Raw genomic sequence first — 21,849 nt, forward strand, 5'->3', positions numbered from 1 at the left:
AACAGGTGTGTTGTGAGCAAGACATGAGAAGTTATTCTTCCGCTCTACTCTGCGCTGGTTAGGCCTCAACTGGAGTATTGTGTCTAGTTCTGGACACCGCATTTCAAGAAAGATGTGGCAAAATTGGAGAGGGTCCAGAGAAGAGCAACAAGAATGATTAAAGGTCTAGAGAACATGACCTATGAAGGCAGGCTGAAAGAATTGGGTTTGTTTAGTTTGGAAAAGAGAAGACTGAGAGGGGACATGATAGCAGTTTTCAGGCATCTAAAAGGGTGCCATAAGGAGGAGGGAGAAAACTTGTTCATCCTAGCCTCTAAGGATAGAACAAGAAGCAATGGGCTTAAACTGCAGCAAGGGAGGTTTAGATTGGACATTAGGGAAAAAGTTCCTGACTGTCAGGGTGGTTAAACACTGGAATAAATTGCCTAGGGAGGTTGTGAAATCTCCATCTCTGGAGATATTTAAGAGTAGGTTAGATAAATGCCCATCAGGGATGGTCTAGACAGTATTTGGTCCTGCCATGAGGGCAGGGAACTGGACTCGATGACCTCTCGAGGTCCCTTCCAGTCCTAGAATCTATGAAAAAAAACATTTGGCCCTGGGTCTTTGAGTTCCTTTCAAGTAGTTCTTTCTCCACTATCACCCACCTGAAAGCTGCAGGAAAAGATACTGTTAATTTGAGCCAGCAGGGACTCTCATTTCTGACCTGCAGTTCCTCCAGGAGCTCTACAACCGATGGAGAAAACCAAAGGCAAGTCTCAACCAGTGAAGAAAAACTTTATGTTGAATTCTTTACTGAGCTTTTTAATTAGGTGGTAGCTGTCCTAGACAGAGCTACAGAACTAAGACCACTAAGTGGATAACTATTGACTATTTCCATCAGATTCAACATTCACTGCTTCTCCCAGATACAGGACAGGGGAGCAAATCTTCATCTCTTCCTACCTGCAGCTACAAGAAAACTGGATCGGTACAATACAAACCATCCAGCAGATTGTGGGTGAAGTTTGTCCCTATACAAAGAGCCCATGGAAGATTCACCACTTAAGCCCCAGGGTTTGATGCTGACCCAGTGTGATGAAGTGAAGTTTTTCACCTTATGTTGCATGTGAATCTTACTGTCCTATACTAATACTGTGTGTACCTCAGTTTCCCTGTCTGCTGCACCAATGCCTACATAGTGGGAATTGGGTGTGTGACTTTTGCTGAAGCCTTCAGAGCAGGTGAGGCTGCCCAGCTGCCTGCTCGTAAGGTATGGCTGATGCCCTTCCTAACCTGAGACCCAGGAGGGGGAGGCGACCAGGTGATACTTTGCCAGGAAGCAGGACAAAGACCAGAGGAGGAGCAAGGGGTGTTGTGGAGGCCAGGCAACAGGGTCCAGGGCAGTCTCCTCTCTGGGACTTGGAGACGGGGGAGTCCAGGGCATCTGGCCTGGGGTCCCTCCAGGACAGACTTTGCTGAAAGTCGCTGGTTTCTGTGCTAGCAAGCTCTGCTCTACGCTGTGTACCTGTTGACTAATAAACCTTCTGTTTTACAACGCTGGCTGAGAGTCACTGCTGACTGCGGAGTTGGGGTGCAGGACCCTCTGGCTTTCCCAGGAGCCCCGCCCGGGTGGACTCACTGCGGGAAGTGCATGGTGTGGAAGGGGATGCTGAATGCTCCGAGGTCAGACCCAGGAAGGCCAAAGCAGTGTAAGCTTCTTGCCCTGGCGACAGTGTGCTCAGAGAGAGGAGGCTCCCCCAGAGTCCTGACTGGCTTCATACAGAGCCGTTCCAGAGCATCGCGCCGGTGACTCTGTGACATCCAGCACAAGTGTAACTCAGGATTAACTCTACTGAAGTCCAGAGAGTTAACACCAGTGCAAAAATGGAGCTAGCAAGAGGAGGATCAAGGCTCATGACTGCACATTTTCCCTCACTTCATCTGCTAGAATCTTTGAAATGACCCACTCCAGAGAAGGGCTGTGCCATGGGCTCCTAGGAAATGGTCTGGCAGTGGGCCAGTTGAATTTATTATACCAAATTCTTCTCCCAGGTTTAATGGTATAAATTGGAGGTCATTTCACTCAATTCTAAGAAGGCCCTATGATTCTACACTGATGTAACCAAGAATAGAATTTGGCCCAGAGAACAAACTCCATGGGTTAAGGTGTATTGTAGAAAGGGAAGGAAGAAAGGGGTGGACTTGAGTTTCTCTCATCTTGAAGATGAAGCAGTGATCAGATCTTTACAGTCACTAAGCCAATTACAGCCACTCGAGGAGCTATGGGAGACTTAAGTGGTACATGGCCAGCTGCCCAAGGCTGAATTTCCTTTACTGACGAACCGACTTGTTTTCAGCTGTGCTGGTTGTAGGACGGGGAACACTTCACCTCTGCACTTCTCCAACCCCAGGGCTGCGGGGAGTCAGTTCAGAGTTTGAAGGTTGCTTTAATTTACAAACACCTGCAGCAGCCTCCAGGGGCTGGATACTCCAGGACTTCAGAGAAGAATCCTCAGCTAGCAATTTAGGGTGTGTCCACACTGCAAAAGAAGGCGTGTTCTTAACTTTCCTTAGCTGACACCGTTAGCTAACTCCGGTTAAAACAGCTGTGAAGACACAGCAACTCTGCTTTTAACTTGGGTTAGCAGCTTGGTTCAAGCCTATAGGGGAACCGGGGATTGCATTCTAGCTGCTAACCTGTGCTGCCATATCTTCACTGTGATTTTAACCCATATTAAGACCACACCTTTTTCCTCCATGTAAACAGACCCTCAGGTTAGCTGTTAGAGTGGCACAAAGAAGCCTTATTGTGACTAAGAAGCTGACCCAAGAGTCTAGCAGCTGACAATCAGACTAAGCTGGAATGGCTGAGGCTGCCAGTCTGTTGAATGAGGGACCCTGTTAGAACTTGCCTGTGTTTAAATATAACACCTTTTGCTACTTTGCCTGGAAGTTGCATCCCGAATGGATTAAGGTGCTTGGAAGAGAAGTCTTGCTGGGGGGAAAAAAAATCAGTCACGCAGCAGCTGCCGTCACGTGACGAAAGTCAGTGTACTCTGACTCCAGCGGTTATTGTTACAAAGGCCACTACATGGCTAGTGACCACACGACATGCTCACACCCACCTTCAGGAAACGTGGGTCTGTCTCTAAAGGGAGACAACTTGACTTCAGTGAAATGTGCAAGACAGAAGGCGTTGATCTCCCAGCGTTCTATTGCTCAGGCTACCACCAGCCAAGTAAACACTAATCCCTGGGAGAACAGACTTAACGGAGTTCATGATGGGAACAATTATGAAGGGGGTGGGGAGAAACAAAAACTCCTTTGTACTCTATCTGCCAGGGAGAAAACCAAGAGAAGCGCCAAAGGCAGCATTACATGTTAATCTCTTTTGAAGCCAACCAAGCAGTTTACTGGCACCGGCAGAGTTTTGGAAGCCATCTCCCTAGCCCCTCCATACAAATGCAACTGACAGGACTACCTCTTCAATTGACCCAAGAGGCGGATTTAATCCTGAAGGGAGTACAAGGAGCTCTGGAGGAGATTTAATTCATCTCACCTTAGCAACTTCATCCCCAGGGGAGACTCTTCTCACCCATAGCTGGGCTGGCATGCAGAACGCCACTTTAATCAGCTCTCCCAGGGAGGAAGCGTTGTTGTGTCATTTTACACAGCAGACAAAGGGAAAGGGATATTATTTGTGTTTTCTTTCTTGCTTGGCTTCAGCACATGATGATTCAAATGCTGGAAATGCTTAGAGGGAAAAGACACAGTGAATCTCAGCACAGCAGGGGCAATGGGCCAAATTCAGCCCAGATAGTGTAAGGCGATGTAACTGATGCTTCCCTGCACCTGCTAATCCACAGACGACCTAGTGGGGAGCTCAAGGCAGGGGAGTGCAGTCTGTGGTACTGCTGCCTCCCTCCCTCCTGCACTGTTTTCTGCTGTATGGAGGCAGATTTAGATTTCACCAGGGGACCAGCTTCTCAGCTGTAGATCACTGACTTTGAGAGCATGACTCTGAATTACACCAGCTGGGGATCTGGCCCAGGAGCCCTGATTTTTTGAGGGGGAGAAGGTGCACTTTGATTAGTACAGGGATACCCTAGCCATGCCCACTCCCCAGCCCAGGGTTGTGCAGAGGAGAGGCCATGGCCAAGTCCCACTTCTCCCCACGCTGACTTTCTGCCTCAGGGGCTTCTGCAAGCGAGGTAGGCCCCAGGCTGCATTTAGTCCAGGTTCTGCTATCTCTCCCTCTATCCCTCATCACTTAGACTTCTGGCTGAAATGGGGGATTTTAGTCCGAGGCCCCCTCACTCAATTAATCAGGAGGTGATGTGTTTATCACCACAGCTGGGAGAGAGCATGAGTGTGTGTGAAGGGGGTGTCTTTTCTTTGCTCCGGGACTGTCTTCTGGCCTGACCAAATGTACGTTGGCTATCTCAGGCTCTGGATTGGGCCACCTCTCTTGAAAAGTTCTCCTTTCCCTGCTATTTCATTTGTACCCAAAGTACTTAACTGTCCAGAGGTAAATTGGAACAAAAAACAAACAAGCAGCTGTTTTTTATCCAGAGCTAAATTCAATGACATGAGCAAGCTGGAGCATTCTCTGTGATGGACTTCAGAAAGGTCCAGCAGAAACTCCATTCAGCAAGTAGTACTGCATGACAACACTCAAATACAAACACATGGATAGGTTTGCCAGCTTTCTAATCACACAAAACCAAACACCCCTGCCCCGCCAATGAGAGCTGCAGAGCTGGTGCTGGGGGCGGGGGCAGCGCGTGGAGCCTCCCTGGCCGCCCCAGCACCTACGAACCGCAGGGACCTGGCAGCCACTTCCAGAGGCAGCACGGAGCCAGCACAGGCAGGGAGCCTGCCTTAGCCCCAGGCCACCACTGTGCCGCCAACCGGGCTTTTAACGGCTCGGTCTGCACAGCACCAGGGTCTCTTTTCGACCGGGCATTCTGGTCAAACACCAGACACCTGGCAACCCTGCGCACACTGTCAGAACAAACTCCCATTAGTTGATCAGTGGTCATGAGGGCAGGATATTTCTACTTAGGAAATGCCGATTGGCCCTTTCACGGGGATGACGACACGTATCATATCGGCTAGCACTGTCTGCCCACCTGTCCTCTTGTCTGAAGCTACTGCTACACTCTTTACTGTAGCAAACCCCCCACTGATGTCACCAATAGTTTTTAGTGGTTCAAGGCTACTGGAGTGTGGCAGCTTTTGGCCTGCATGGCTACATAGTACCCCCACCACACATTCATCCCACTGGGTATTGGCTAACCAAGTAAGCGCATCTAACCAGAGAGGATGAAACAAAAACACCCAGAGTTCTTAAATAATCACATACACAGATTCCCATGAGATTATACAGGAACACACCAACCCCTTATAAGATAAGGATGGGATGACAGGATAATGAATGAGGAGGTTTCATTTGAACTAGCAGGTACAGTGGTTTGAGCATTGGCCTGCTAAACCCAGGGTTGTGAGTTCAATCCTTGAGGGGGCCACTTAGGGATATGGGGCAAAATCAGTACACCTCTACCTCAATATAACACGACCTGATATAACACGAATTCGGATATAACGTGGTAAAGCAGCGCTTTAGGGGGGTGGGGCTGCGCACTCCGGTAGATCAAAGCAAGTTCAATCTAACACAGTTTCACCTATAACGTGTTAAGATTTTTTGGCTCCCGAGGACACTGTTATATCGAGGTAGAGGTGTACTTGGTCCTGCTAGTGAAGGCAGGGGGCTGGACTAGATGACCTTTAGGGGTCCCTTCCAGTTCTATGAGATAGGTATCTCTTCATACCAGGGTGATGATAAACAACATGGAGCATAATATGTCACTTATTTGTATCCATGTATAAAAGGAGAAGTCATGGGAGGGGCATACATCGGCTGAGGGGACAGCATCCTGTTTGCTGACTGAGCCCTTCTCTTGTACCAGGCACACGTGTTAGTGTCCCTGCGAGCTACTCGACAGGGTGCTAGTAACATGCTTTGTGGACAATAAACCTGGCCAAGAACCTTCGTCACCGATCCGAGCCTGTGGTCTTTCTTTCTGAACAGCACCGAGGTCTGCCGAATCAGAGTGTGCTGTGCACTCTGCTGGTGCGGCTAACACGGGAGCTCCAAGAATAGCATCATTAACAACTCTGCAGCACCAGCAACACGCCACAGCACTAACGACATGCACCATCCTCAACTCCCCATCAGCTGTCCCATCCAGCACCCAATTCTCTCTCCATCCTCCCACATTTCTGCTGTGCTGCAGCCCCATCTCCTGACCCCTCAGTCCATTATGGGAGGTGAGCAGGTGCAACAAGAACTCACTCCACAAACAGATGAGCAGGATCCCTACATGGCCTGGGTAGGGGGGTGGAGGGTGGATCAGGGCAGGAGGCAACCAGAGGTTGGAGGTGTCAGAAATACACAGGGGTGAGGAAAAGAAGGGAATGGGTTACATCCCTTCAATCCTAGGACCTGCCCTTGTGCAACATTTCTCCCAATGAGCTTCTCCATTAGAATCAGAACCCTTTGCCTATTCCCTCTCCATCCTCGATAGTGTACTTTTATGGGTATTAAAATGTAACACACACACAGTTGATCCCCTAGTTTCCCATCATAGTGTCTCCTTTTGAGACAAAAAAGTAAAATAAAATGGCAAAAACATCACTCGCCACACTTCCACTCTCTGGAGACCAAACCTGTCTACAACCACAAAGCCTTACACAGTCCTGAGCCAGAGCCTCCGGTGCTATAAGCTGGCACAGTCAATGGAGCTACACCAGCATATATCAACTGAGAATCTAGCCCCTTGCATTCAGATCACCCAGGTTCTCTATACACCAGGTGCCATCAAAATGTTGCACCAAACACTGCTAGAGCTTCATGGTTTACATCCCCCTCCATACACTTCGTAATGTTCTCGAGAAGGCTTTGTGAAAATGTCAATCTCCATCTGATTTCCTCCCTCTCTGTCCTCCTGGTTTATGGAGCATGTAATGACAAAGAGTTGAATGGAAATAGTCAAGCAGCCCATACACTTAGCATTTCAACCAATTCAAGATCTGTGGCTCTAGAAACACAGGCCCCTACCCAGTGAGCTAGTAGAGGGAGCTATTAGACATGGGTAGGTCTGTCATACTCCAGCAGGAAGCAGCAACAGACAGGCATTGACTAGTGCACTACCACATCCCTAGACTCATTATCCCAGAAGAAGGATTTATTCCCCTACTAGTCACAAGGAGCAAAAACCAGCACAAGTTCTCCTCTTTTAAAATAGTTTTCAAAACCGTTAAAATGCCAGTTACCTTCGGTTCTGATGGTGAAGGGAGAGTCTCCCAGTCTTTTCGCTGAAAACTGGCCTCCCAAAGATGTCATTAAGAAGCACAGGGTGAAAAATCCAATGCCCAACACAAATATCCTGAGGGAGGAGAAAAAGAAAAGATAAGGTGAGACACAATCAGTAATGGCTTTTCTGCTAAACAGGTTGTCCCACCAATTACTAGTAAGATATGGGTCTCTTCACTGACAGGCCCACACGTCCTGTGGTCTGATTCTCAGCAAAACCACCTCCACCCAACACCCCCTCAAGAGCTCACTTGCACTGACTTTTCTTACTGAAAATTCTGTATGAGGGGGGAAAAAAGGGGGGCAGCATTTAGAGGTGGAATGGGCAATCGTGCCATGTACCTGACCTCTAACCCTCAGCAATTGATTCTTAATCCTGGTCCTCTTGGCCATTCAAAAAGGGTTGGCCAAGTCACCAGTGTTGATCTGCTTTAGTAACATAGGAAATACCAAGCCAGATCAGACCAATGGTCCATCTAGTCCAGCAGCTGGCCAGGCTTAGAGGTGCACTAGGCACTGAGCAGCTCATTGCTGTCAAGACTTAGGTGGCTTTGTGTATGCCACCCAGCAGAAATTTTGGTGCCTAGGGGACTTTACTGGCAGAAACAAAAGCACCAACAGAACATAGGTGCCTACTGGGTTAGCTAGTAGCCAAGTGGGGGTTCTGAGGATCTAAATTTTGGACCTAGGCACCTAAAGTGGCAGTGAGGCATTTAAATCTCTTTGTCGATAGAGCTCTTTGTGGTTGGCTTATGCCCTGAAGCATGAGGGTTGATATCCCTTGTAGATATTTTGCCTCTAATGACCCTGTGGATGCTCTCATTATTATCCATCCTCTATTGAATCCTAGTGCGTAGCCTCAGTGATATCTTGTAGCAGTGAGTTCCACAGGATGATTATGTGTTATGTATGATCACTCTTAAATGTATTGCCTTGTAATTTCATTGGCTGTCCCTTTGTCCCATTTTGCATAGTTGTCCGCTGTTATTTCCTTTCTCTCTCCTCCCTAGGGGAATCTGTCCAGCCAATACAATTTGAGCTAATAAACTAGAGGTGAAAGGCTTCACGTTCTATTCCCAATGCCTTAGCCATCCAGCACCCCTGCTAAGAGGTGTTGATGAGCACTGTACAAATCCTTTCTATTGATAATCACTTCATCATTATGCAAGGCCTTGTTTATGCATTTTAATGTTCATAATTATGATCTGGCAAGGAGCGATTTAATTAACAATTTAGATCATGGGGGAAAGAAAGAAGGAAACCCCCCCAACAATTGCTGAAAAAAAAATTCAAAGGGTCCATGCATTCTAGCATCTCATTTGAAGGAAAAACTTCACAATTTCAAATGGATTGCAGAGGAAGGGGAGGAAGCTCAAGATTTTAGGTACTTAAAAAGATGCACCAGGTCAAATCCTAAGTCGGTTACTTGGGAGAGAAACAGCATTTAGCTCGGTGGGATTTTTCCTAGGAGGAAGGAGATTCGGGGGGTTCACCCTTAGTTTGTAGGCTGTCTCTTATTTTGTTCTGATTTTCTCCCTTTCTTATGGGGAGGAAAGTGGTGGGGGGGAGGCTCTCCATTCAATCGCTCATCTCCATGGAAGTTTGGACTGCAGTTCTTTGTGCTGGCGCCTAGTATTGGGGAAATGGCCAAAAGATACCAGGGGCCTGACTGAACCTCACACGGGTGTAAGTCAGAATTATCTCCATTGAAATCAGGGGACTTTCACAGTAAATGAGAGCTGCATCCAGGCCTGTTTCCAAAACTAGTCCATTAACTTTACCTGTTGTTGAACGTAGAGTTTTGACGACCATATAGCATCTACATTCCGAGCTGGCTGTTCATCGCATGGACTGACACCACATATTAATTTAATTCAGGATGCTTTGATTTTACAAGGTTCTGGTGACAATTTTACCTAGAATTCTACCCCGGGACTGAAGTATTTACAATCCCCTGCTTTAGGACTATGTCCAGGCGGAGAGTGCCAAGTTCTGCCCAGTTTATTTATTGTCAGTTTGGAATAGCGGCATAGTTTTTAAATAGAGTTATTGAAGATTCACACAATTATAATAGAGCAAAATCTGGCCCTGGGGATTTGTATTCTGATGTGCTATATATCATTTGGGTATCTGGAAACGCATGCAGAAAAAGGCTGCAGCATCCTTTGAAACCATGAGCTTTCCATGGTCCTGAAACACCAGAGGCCTCTCACACTGGGTCACCAGACGGCAAAATGCTAAGCAGCATCATTAATCCTCCAAGGGAACAATGCATTCTTAGCCTTGGTCTACACTGGGGCGGGGGGGAAATCGGTCTAAGTTACGCAACTTCAGCTATGTGAATAATAGCAGCTGAAGTTGACGTACTTAGATCGACTTACCATGGTGTCTTCAGCGCGGTGAGTCAACTGCTGCCACTCCCCTGTCCACTCTGCCTGCGCCTCTCATGGCGCTGGAGTACAGGAGTCGACAGGAGAGTGCTCAGGGGTTGATTTATCGCATCTAAACTAGATGCGATAAATCGATGCCCGCTGGATCGATCGCTGCCCGCCGATCCGGTGGGTAATGTAGACATACCCCTAAGGTTCTGAGGAAAGAAATGGCTTTTCTACTTACAAGCTTTCACAGCACTCCTCTTTAGTTCCCCAAAGAGAAGCATAGAGATGGCTGGGGTAAGGCGCTATAGCTGACTCGTGATTAACTTTTGGCTCCATCGGGTACTGCTGGGTAGAATCATCCACTGAGGTACTCTTGATTTTGAAGTCAGACACATTAGAAGTGAGCCATTCACACAAGTTTCTATAAAGAAATCCTCCTCTCCATTATTTTATCTCCTCCTGCTATGTTTACAGAGTGCTAGCAATCAGCAACTCTTCTCCATTCCCAGGGTACGCTCACAGATTTGGGACTTTTCCCTCACCATACTAAGCTTATCCGGAGGATGATTAATGAAGTCAGCCGAGCGCCACTTTGATTTCAATGGGCCAAAGCTCCAGTTGGTGCCTGGCAACTTCACTGATGCTATGCTGATTTGCACCCGTGTGGATCCAGCCCATTGACTTGAGTGGAGATAAGCTGATCAAATGCCAGCTGACATGTGGTCTCAATAGATTTAGGTGACCACTATGGACTCCAGACCAGACACATTACTACACAAAGCTGGATGGGGGGGCATGTCTAGATTCCAAGGGTTTGCCTACACTGCAGCGCTAACTTAAGTGTGGATAAGAGCGGCCAGCTGCTCTTGAGTTAGTCTAGCTCACGTGAGAGCATCCACACAGACGTTTGGATTAGCAGCACATTAGCTACATCCCCACTGCATTAGCAGTGTGAGCATCAACAGCTCTCAAGTGTCAACCCACACCCCCAGTAGCTTGAGATTAAAGCACCACTTAACTTGAGCTAGAGACTCATGTGCAGACAGGAGTCGGGTTAAGAGAGCACTTGAATCATACCTCGAGCTAAAGCTGCGGTGAAGACAAGGCCTAAGAGCATACGCAAGTCTCACCACATGGTCACTACATGAAATGATGGCTCAGGATCTGTAAGGGCAGAGTTCAAACAACAGGGTGTGCCACAGGTGAGGACTGAAGTGCGCTGGTAAATTGGTGGCGGTAGGGCTAGAATAGGAGAAAAGCTGCAGATCATGACACCTTTAGCTGATCTGTGGGATGCTCAAGGCCTACACTAGCAGGGAGTGACGAGCATCAGCAAAGCTGGGGGGCAGGGCTTAGACCTAGAAAATAAGTGGGTGCTGCAGGTTGGGCTTCCCTCACCACCTCAGTCCTACCACACTGGTGTTTTTAGCCTTTCGGTTCCGATGCTTCAAAACATTCCCACCAAACACCATTACCGATGAGTTAAACCAGGGAGAATCCTTGCCACCACTTTGTCTAAATGACTGAGGGGGAAACACCCCCTGAGGTGCTTTAGCCACAGTCAATCACATCTATTTTCCTGTGATATAAAATCTCAAGGAAAAAACATCTCTTAGAAAAGCCTGATTCAAGTCTCACACTAGTTTAACAGCTGCGTAACCCTATTGATTTCAATTGCTCCCAATTAACACCAGTGTAAGTGCAGAATCAGGCCCTAGTGTACTGAGAACACTGTCCAGATACCTGAGTCTCTTAGCAAGACTAAGCCCCCAAACTGGTCACCTGGCCCCATCCCCAAATGCCCACATACATTTCCCCTCCTGTTCCAGTCTCAGGCCTAATTTTAATCAGATTTGGCCAGTGTGCTATGACTCATTGCTGTTACTCCTACTTCAAGCCTTATTCCCAGGATACTGCTAGAAATGAGATTTCCCTGCTCCCAGAGGGGGAGCCCCTTCCACTAATTTCATCTTAGTGTTTAACAAACATATTTATGGAAGTGAATGAACAGCCCCTCTCAAAGTGGAGCTGGCCCCGTCCCCCGCTGAAGGCAGCCGCCGAGCCCAACACAACGCCTTGGGCGCTGCTGTTCTATTAAGCAGAGTGTCATTCAACAGGAGCAAAAGCGACAGCTCTAGATGACAGCTGCGTATAGTGTTTGACACAACTGGCACAGCTGGTGAATTGCTACAGAGTAACTGCTCTCCTTTAGCCCCTCCCTGCTAGTTCAGGGTGTGCCCCGATCCACCTCTGCTTCATCCACGAGTGTTGCACCTGTTAAGTCAATCAGAGTTTTGCCCTGGACTTCACTGAGGGCAGGATTGGCTCACAGCAGCGGAATGAGGATGAGCGATATGGGAATTTTTCCCACCTCCTCTTCAACATGCAGCCCAACTGTGATTAGGCACCTCTCCCTTCTCTTCTATCCTCCTCTGCTATCCAAAAGCAACCGCCTACAGCACAACCTCACAGGCGTACCCCTTCTACTCATTTGCTATCCCCCCAACCTGCCTGCCATCAGATTGGAGACAAAATCCCTACCAAGCCAACGGGGAGGTACCATCCCCTTGCTGACCCACTCCCAAATCCTAGCAGAGCTACCTGTCCCACCTGTTTGCCTGGATGGTCCAAGAAGGTGGGCAGTCCAGTGACTGGAGCACTAACCTAGGAGTTGGGCAACCTGTGTTCAGTTTTTAGATCTGCCACAGACTCCCTGTATGGCCTTGAGTAAGGCACTTAGCCTCCTTTGTGTCTCAGTTCCCCATCTGTATAATGGGGATAATCACACTCCCACACCTCTGAGAGTTGTTTGCAGGATAACTACATTAAAAGACTGTGAAGTGCTCAGATACAATGGTGGTATGCGGGGCAGATAAACTCTTTAGACAGATGAAATTTCAGCAGCAATAATTCTCAAAAGCTATCCCACGTGAGAAAAGATCACTCGAGCCTCCCTTCCATCCCCCCCAAACCCCATTTCCTTTGGCCACATTTAAAACCCAGCATCCTGGTTCATGAAATCCACTTTGAATGCTTTTGTGTTACTTGGACCATCAGAAAGCACTGTGATGGGTTTGTTTTGATTCAGACCTAACCTTTACATTTTTAATTCCTCACCCATAGGACACTAACAAACAATGCTCGTTGGAGGCTGAAAGTGCACAAAGCGTGACTCCTCAAATCAGTTTTAAAGAAAGCACACAAGCATTAGAGAAGAGTTTGCATGTTAATGGACAGTCCACACATACACACACACACACACACACAAAGACGTACAGCAAGGAGTTTATGCAAATCAATAGTCATGGAATCATAAAAACTTTGAGGTTGTTGGTGGGGGGGAGGAGATCAGTAAGCAGAAATGCATAAATTCAGGTGGGAAGGGGAGCTTGGAAGGTCTGACTTTGGATGAGATTCTGCTCTTGGTTACAGTTTGAATCCGGAGCAACCACATTAACATCATTGGATTCAAACCAGTGTCACTGACAGCCAAAGCTGGCTTTTAATTTGTATGCATCGATTTCCCAGTGGGTGCAAATATCACCAAGAAAGGTATTAAAAACCTGTAACTAATACCCAACTGATATTAGCATAACAAATGAATTAGCAGGCCAGGTACAGTATGCAAGAGCCACACATCAGCTCCCATCAAGCTGACTTAAAGGCAAACTTGCTTTGATTCTTGACATTTCAATCTGGGATTGATTCCCCTGGAAGACAGTGAGTGCTAGGAAATTTGTTTAGATGAATTATTCAATTTCAGCTCCCTGAAGCTGAACAGCAAGATGGGGGGCAAAGGCCAGGGGTAGGGAGGGACAATGGTAAATAGAGCAATAAAAAGAACTTTACCTAAAAGGTCTCAAGGTGACAAGACATCTTCTGATCATTATTTTTCCATCCGAATTGACTGTGATCATTGTTCAAACTTATATAAGAAATAAAAAGGAGGCAACCCGACACTTTAGCCAGCCATACGCTGTGGTTACACAGTGCCCATGGTTAGGACGATTTGTATACAGAGTGGGGAAAGCACCCCAAACCAATCCAACTTCACCGAGAGGGGTTTTAGCTCTTCTGCTCCAGGTAATCTACTTCTCTTCCAGTGGAGCAACCCTGGTGAACGTTTGTCTGCTCTGGATGAAATAGATCTTAACAGAGCAAGCACAACTGAACCAGGTTCTCTTGCAGGATTTTCTTATTCACATTTTGGAGGCAGGTTGTCGCAAACAGCAGCACTTCTGTCCATCCATCTCTCCCCACAGAAGATGGAGCAGCTGGGAGACACCTTGACTCCTTCATCACATCCACTTTTTGCTCTCCTTCCTGTTCTCTCCCGATTTCACCTTAATTGGAGTCAAATGCCAGACCCCCACACCACCACCACCCCCCACACACACAAACCAGCATTCAGCACTTCCAGCTAGTTGCTGTCCTCTGGGAAGGCTTCCCAAGTCAAAAGTCTGCACTGTTCTGGATTCCGATGGTGTTCCCAATCCTCTGTGTCCACAGATGTGATATCAGAGCCAGCTCCATCCCATCCTGGGAGCTCCCTTGCACAATCCTAGGTATCCAGCCCCTTGCTTTAATCTGAGCAGGCACTGCATTGTTTCCACCGGAGAAAGCTGCACTGTTCCAGCTGGGATCGGCGAAAACCTTCCTGTTAAATTGTGGATTGGGCACCATCTAGTGGTAGCCATTGGATGGCATCAGTTGCCTTCTGTTAAGGAGTGATTATGTTGGTAGGGCTGAGCCAGCAGCTATGCTGGCTCTTGGAACTTCTTCGCTCCAGAGATTTCAATTTTTCCTCGGCTGAAGACCTATATTTTGAAATCTCAACCCCTGGCATCTTTTACCAAGACAACTGAGCCCCCATCCCTATCAGCGAACTCCTAAATTTTAATAGCAACAGTAAATCTCACATTAATAGAGTACCCTTTATCCTAAACTGCTTCACAAACTATCAACAGCGAGCACCTCTAAAATGCAGCCACCTCTGGGGTGAAAGACAGCAGTCAACCCAAAAAACCACCAGGCGGCACAACAGATGGCAGGGTAAACCCCTACTCTGATGAAAAGTGCCTGGGGATATTTAAAGCTTGGAGCAGAAATGGCCTGGAGTCCAACTCTGCCTTCCTCACATCAGTGAGGTCACTGGGACTGCTCCTGTTTTATACTTCTGTAAGTGAAATCAGAATCCATCTCCTTGTCTATTCAAGTTTCATCCACAGAGGCCCTCAGCTGCTGATGCACAGGGCTCATTGCGTCTGTGGCAATGAGATAGACCTGCTGATCTTCTGCATTGTTAATAAGAGCATGGCCCTTTGCCGTATAGAAAGAGTGAGATTTATCAGATTTATCAGCGGTACCGGTCACCTCTCACTAACCAGCTATCAAACCCATGTAGCAAAAGCACTTGAAAGAGAGTTACTCCAGATTTACACCAGCGTACCTTGGGGCAGAACTTAGCCTGGCAAGCACATATGTGACACCGACAGACCCCAGTCATTGGCAGGCAGGATTGAACCTAGGGCCTCTGGCGCTTAGTGCATGAGTCTCTACGGTGTGAGCTAAAAGCCAACTGGCTGTAGAGCAACTCATCATCTCTCCCTAAGTGGTCTCAGTGCCACTAGATGGGACAAAACACCACACCCAGGAGGTGCATGGGTTACACATACATAGGTTCTCAACCTCCCCACTGAGTAGCAGCCACCATTAGTCCTGCCTCAGTGCCGGGGATTGCACTTGATGACCTAGTGAGCTTTCTTCCAGTTCTCTGTTTCTGTGATGAAAGTAACCTTAGCACCGATGTGATAACTAGTCATTGTAGATGCACCATTGTAGGACTTGTCTGGGAGATGGCACATAAATGAGAAATACTTTTAGTAAGAACATCCTACTCTCATGGAAGGGACTAAACCCCCAGGAAGGGACTGATCACAGCACTGAGAGCTACAAACAGCCGGAATTTGCTGACCTTCTGATCATACTGTACAGCTCATCTCTTGGGCCCAGCCCTGGCAGGAGGCTGAGGGTGGAATCTCTCTAGCAGGGAAGGATCAGGAGGGGTTTGGAGCCATACTGGTCACAGACCTGGAGATCAGCTGATGTGTGGTGTGTTGGGAAGAAATGAGGCAGCTGTTGCTTTGCTGAAAGTTTATTGTGGATCACCCATGCTCTTGTAAACCAAGGGTGCCCAGAGTGACCCTCTGCTGTGGAATTTAAGAGCAGACTCTCAATAAATAAAATGCCATTTTACTCCCACCAGTGCAGATAAGACTAGTTCTCACTATAGTTAGCAGAGCCCTGCCCATGGATGCCTGCCCCCCCTCTCAGATCTAGTAGAAGGAAGGCCCTACTAATTCTATGGAAGCCCCCTCTCAAGGGAAAGTGGTGGTTGGGGTGGTGTCAGAGTGGAGCTTGAATTGGTGGAGGAGTGATTTCCCACACACAGAGACGTAGACAGCCAATTCCAGTGTAACACCAACAGATCCTGGTCGTCAGCAGGCGGGATCAAACCTGGGATGTCTGGAGCTAAATGTATGAGCCTCTACTGCATGAATTAAAAGCCACATTGCAAGACTCCAAGTGGTCCCAGTGTCCCTAGGGTGGACAGAGCACCATACCCAGGAGGTGTGTGGGTCACACCAGCACCCACAGGCTCGGGCATGGGCCAGCACACTGCTGGGTGCCTCAGAGCAGCACTGAGCAGCGATAGCGCCGTTGGCTCACAGAGCACGTTCAGGTACTGGATTAGAGTGGAGCTGGGGGTATTGCTAGGTGAGCAGAACTAACAATAGGCAGCCACGCAACCCCGAAGGAATTCTGCTCCCGTGGTTTACGGTGCCACCCAAAGCCCTCGCTGGAATTATGTCTTTGCATGATTGTTTTAGGTGTCATTTTGATTGCAGCATAAGGAAACTACAGCCTCGTTATGTACAGTTGGATGTAATTTTCATTGACCTGATCGTACCAGCTCTGCTTCGGCACACCCAGCTAGCCCACTAATGAGCATTTCCTGTATGAGCGTGAAGCATCCCAGGAGGTGGAATCAGAGACAAGATTCACTAACTAGAATTAAACGAAGAGGGGCATGTTGTGCCTCAATTTACAATGACACAGAGTGTGAGCCTGGCCACAGCTGGGTGCAGAGTCTGGCATACTGAAGAGGCAAGCTCTTTGGGGACCTTCTCTTTTCCACCATGTGTGTACACAGCACCTTGCACAATAGCACCTGATCCCACGCTGCTGCCTCTTCGTACAGCTAACGGTAACAACCAGGGGACATGACCTTTCTATAGTGGATGTGCTTCCTTCGATGACTGCATGCCTCCTTCCTCCTCTTCATCCTCCCTTCCCCATTCACCTGCTTTGCTTTTTTCACCCCGAAAAGAAGTTTGAAAACTATTTCCCTTCCCCAAAATGGCTTATCAAATGCTTTTCTGCTGCTGCTTTATTAATAGGACAGTCACTGCAATAAGAACACCACCCACTCTTTTATAAACTAATTGCAGGCTTCCTGCACTTACACAAGTGCCCCACATTTTCCCCATTAGGCTGATCAAGGTAAAATGCCATGTTATGACTGCCCTGACATCGCAACGCCTATTTCCATAGAGACCTGGGGCATTGACTCTGCTCCTGTTCGTGCAGCGTAAAGCAGGAGTAACTCTACTAAAGTCAGAGTTCCACGGATATACAGGCATCGTAAGCTGCATTGCAATCAGACACGGGATAGCTCAGATCAGAGACAATCAAAAGTTTTCCATCAAAACATTTATTCCCCAATTGAAACATTTTTCCATCAATAGTATTTTTCATTATAAAATAAAATAACCCCCAAATTAGATGTTTCAGCAAAAACCTGAAAATGTTTTTGATGAAAATTAACTAGGGGTGGCGATTAATCGATGAGCTCAAAACAATGAATCACAACTAATCACAGGTTTAATCACAACAGAATAGAATCTTAATTTAAATTTAATAAGCATTTTGGATGTTTTTCTACATTTTTAAATATATTGGTTTCTATTACAACACAGAATACAAAGTGTACAGTGCACACTTTATATTATTTTTATTACAAATATTTGCACTGTAAAAATGATAAAATAGTATTTTTCAATTCACCAAACACAAGAACTGGAGCGCAATCTCTTTATATTTGCAAGTTGCACTTTCACAATAGACTGTTACATAACTGCACTCAAAAACAAAACAATGTAAAACTTTAGAGCCTACAAATCTGCTCAGTCCTATTTCTTGTTCAGCCAATTGCTTGAACAAACAAGTTTGCTTCCATTTACAGAAGACAATGCTGCCCTCTTCTTGTTTACAATATCAGCTGAAAAAGTGAGAACAGGCATTCACGTGGCACTTTTGTAGCCAGCAGTGCGAGGTATTTACATGCCAGATATGCCCAACATTCATATGCCCCTTCATGCTTCGGCCACCATTCCAGAGCACATGCTTCCATGCTGATAATGCTCGTTAATAAAATAATGCAATAATTACTTAGTGACTGAACTCCTTGGGGGAGAATTGTATGTCTCCTGCTCTGTTTTACCCACATTCTGCCATATATTTCATGTTATAGCAGTCTCAGATGATGACCCAGTACATGTTGTTCATTTTAAGAACACTTTCACGGCAGATTTGACAAAATGCTAAGAAGGTACCAATGTGAAATTTCTAAAGATGCTACAACACTTGACCCAAGGTTTAAGAATCTGAAATGCCTCCCAAAATCTGAAAGGACAAGGTGTGGTGCATGCTTTCAGAAATCTTAAAAGAGCAACACTCCGATGCAGAAACTACAGAACCCAAACTACCGAAAAAGAAAATCAACTTTCTGCAGGTGGCCTCTGACTCAGATAATGAAAATGAACATGCATCAATCTGCACTGCTTTGGATTATTATCAAGCAGAACCTGTCATCAGCACGAACACATGTTCTCTGGAATGGTGGTTGAAGCATGAAGGGACATATGAATCTTAAGCACATCTGGCACATAAATATCTTGCAACACCAGCTAGAACAGTGCCATACAAACACCTGTTTTCACTTTCAGGTGACATTGTTTTGTTTTTGAAAGCAGGGTTTTTTTAGTACATAATTCTACATTTGTAAGTTAAACTTTCATGAGAAAGATTGCACGGCAGTACTTGTATGTCTTTTTCAATTCACCTCATTTTTTACAGTGCAAATATTTGTAATCAAAAATATGAAGTGAGCACTGTGCTCTTTGTGTTCAGTGTTGTAATTGAAATCAATATTTGAAAATGTAGAAAACATCCAAAAATATTTGAATAAATGGTATTTGATTGCTTGATTAAACAATAATAGATCACACGATTAATTTTTTTAGATTGCTTGACAGCCCTAATTCTTTTTGCTTTCTTTCTAGAAACCACAAGAGCTAGAAACTTAGTTTTTTAAAGTGAGATCTCAGATGATAATACGACTCCCAGAGCTGGGGGTTTCAGGAGAATATTTGGAGACTCAATAAAATCATGGGAATTGGCAACACTTCATTAATTAGTATCAGAGGGGGAGCCGTGTTAGTCTGGATCGGTAAAAGCAGCAGAGAGTCCTGTGGCACCTTATAGACTAACAGACATATTGGAGCATAAGCTTTCGTGGGTGAATCCGACGAATGCATCCCACGAAGTGGGTATTCATCCACAAAAGCTCATGCTCCAATATGTCTGTTAGTCTATAAGGTGCCACAGGACTCTTTGCTGCTTTATTAGTTAGCAGCACCTAGAGGCCCCAGACAAGATTATGACCCCACTGAGCTAGGAGCTGTGCAAACAATTTCTGGCCCAAAGAGCTTACAATGTAGCTAGATAAGACAGACTAAAGGGCGTGGGGGGAAAAACAGGCACAGAGAGTGGAAGGCTACACAGCAGATCAGTGGCAGAGCGAGGAACAGAGCCCAGGCCACTTGACTCCCACTCTGTTGCCCTGTGCACTAGATTACACTGCCTTCCTATCAGCCTGCCACAGATAGACCCTTCTCCTCACCAGCAACTGCCACCTCAGTGAGGGCAGGGGGCACTAGCTAAAATTTGATTCTTAGCAGCAAGTTATTTGATCCCCTATGTCAGGGGAGTCCCAGCTGGTTCTCAGTATCTCTGAATGCAGTTACTTCAAACAAGGTGCAGAGCAGGACAGGACTGGATTGCATTGTCAGAACCACAGGGAGTAGCTGGTTCAATGTGCCTGCCAACACACATTACAGAAGTCTGGCAATTAGAACTGCTCAGCAGAGACCCAGGACTAGTTTTTTCAGGGTACTGCATCTTGTACAACTAAGAACCACTAACCTGCTATAGGAGCCCAGTGGAAACCCCTCCCGCCGGTGCCCAGGCTTTTCCACAATGGTGCAGTAGCATGGCCTGCCTCCCCAGCCCAAGGACTGACACCACACCCTGTCAGGCCCTACCTGCAGGGCACAACTTTAGTCTTTAAACACAAACTTCAGCCAAACAAAGCAGTTCCTCTATCCACCCTGGGCTATAACCCCCTACTACCTGCCATGCTAAAGGAAGACACCTTTCCCTTCACCCCTGCTGCTTTAGAGTCTGCCATAAGAGCCTATCTCCAGCCTGCAGCAACTGTGCCACTTGCTGGCTTTTATAATCGCTTGTTCCCTTCCCAGCTGGGTCTGATAATTGAACTGGGCTGGCCGGCCCCAGAGTTCCTGGCCCTTAAAGGGGCAGACAACCCTGTTACAGCCCTCATTCTCACAGACAACCATACAGATGCACACTCTAAGCATGCATCTTAGTGGCCAAGAAGGAAGCATGAGAGCAAAAGCACTGTAATCATTTCAGTAATAGGAGGTGCTCAGATACTCTGGAGATGAGGGCCAGCTTGAGATAGACAGCTTAGAACCATCTTGATTTGTAAAAGAGCATCAGAGAATCCTGGCCCTGATTCTCTTGGTTTTACACCTGTGAACTCCATTGGCTTCAACAGGCTCAATTCTCTTTTGCACCAGGGTGAGTGAGAGCAGGACTGGGCCCGTTGAGTACACTGGAGTTATTCCTGGTAGCCAGGGAAGTAAGGAGCTCTGGCCACATCTCCTTTTCCACACTCATGCTCCATGCATTGGTAGCCGGCAGGGTGGCAGGAATAGAAACAGCCCAGTATCTCTCCCGCTTTGGAGGAAGCACCTGTGCAGACAGCATACTCTGGTGGCTGGCTATGCTTGCTTAAGGGCAGCTTGGTGCCAGCAGAGCAAGACAGAACTGTCCCTGCCCAATGCACTGGAGGATTCAGACCAGACTGTAAAAGAAACAGCGGAAGTGAGAGGAGAATGAGACCAAATGACACACAGATCAAATGCCCAGCGAACCAAACTCACCTGAGTTACTCCCAGCAGAACAAGCGAGGCAGAACACACATTAGAAGAGCCTGGAGTCAGCTGTCTCCTGGGTTTTGCAGAGTACTGGGAAGGCCATCTCATGGCTTGAGAGGCATCCCTGCAGCACCTGGCAGAAGGAGCTGATTCCACAAATTAGCTCAAGTCAGACTCCAGCTTCTAATTGTGATCGCCCTTGGGTTTGACATATTGATTGGGAGCCCAAGACTGCTCAGGTTCCAGCTGGAGACAGCAGACAGATGAAAAATCTAAATAAATAAATAACAAGCACTTTATTGTGTTTGAAATTGCCATTTAATGTGCTTTCACTGTGGCTCCAGACAGCATATCAAGAGGCAATTGTCCATTATCTTATGCGGGTGTGTTGAGGCATTAGTAATGTCATAACAGCACCCACTGACAATGTGCAAAAACTCATAAACACTAACATTAGCCAGGAAACCTAGATTTGCAGGAATATCTCCATGGTGTGATGGGGAAAGTGGGAAGAGGAATCAAACAGATACAGTTGTTTCTCTGATGCATATTTCATGCCTGGTGTTTCAAAACATTTAGGTTAATCCCAGGAGTGAGAGGAAATATGTCTGTCTGATTTTTATTTATAAGGGAAAGGGCATTTTTCATGTTTTCAGAACAGCCTGGGAGATTTGGTGGGAGAATTGTTGCACACACTTAAAACAACACAGCAAACAGAACATTTTTCCAGCCCAAAGATGTGACAGGGAGA

At 46.8% G+C, this 21,849-nt stretch overlaps 1 protein-coding gene across 4 annotated transcripts in view; it reads right to left on the reverse strand.

Moving 5' to 3' along the window:
* The window catches only part of MGAT5B (alpha-1,6-mannosylglycoprotein 6-beta-N-acetylglucosaminyltransferase B), a 170,812-nt gene extending 149,674 nt beyond the window's left edge, over positions 1 to 21,138 (reverse strand). For 2 of the 4 annotated variants that reach the window (XM_039502379.1, XM_039502380.1), the window contains exons 1-2: positions 13,585 to 13,652; positions 7,318 to 7,430 (exon numbers count right to left, since the gene is read on the reverse strand). In XM_039502379.1, the coding sequence (XP_039358313.1) occupies positions 7,318 to 7,430; positions 13,585 to 13,652 (181 nt within the window). Of the gene's footprint in view, positions 1 to 7,317; positions 7,431 to 13,584; positions 13,653 to 20,180; positions 20,328 to 21,104 lie in introns of those variants that run through there. The other 2 variants (XM_039502381.1, XM_039502382.1) reach the window with 2 other exon arrangements.
* Between the last annotated feature and the right edge of the window lie 711 nt (positions 21,139 to 21,849).

This window comes from Mauremys reevesii, linkage group 15 (genome assembly GCF_016161935.1).
Source record: "Mauremys reevesii isolate NIE-2019 linkage group 15, ASM1616193v1, whole genome shotgun sequence".
NCBI lineage: Eukaryota > Metazoa > Chordata > Testudines > Geoemydidae > Mauremys > Mauremys reevesii.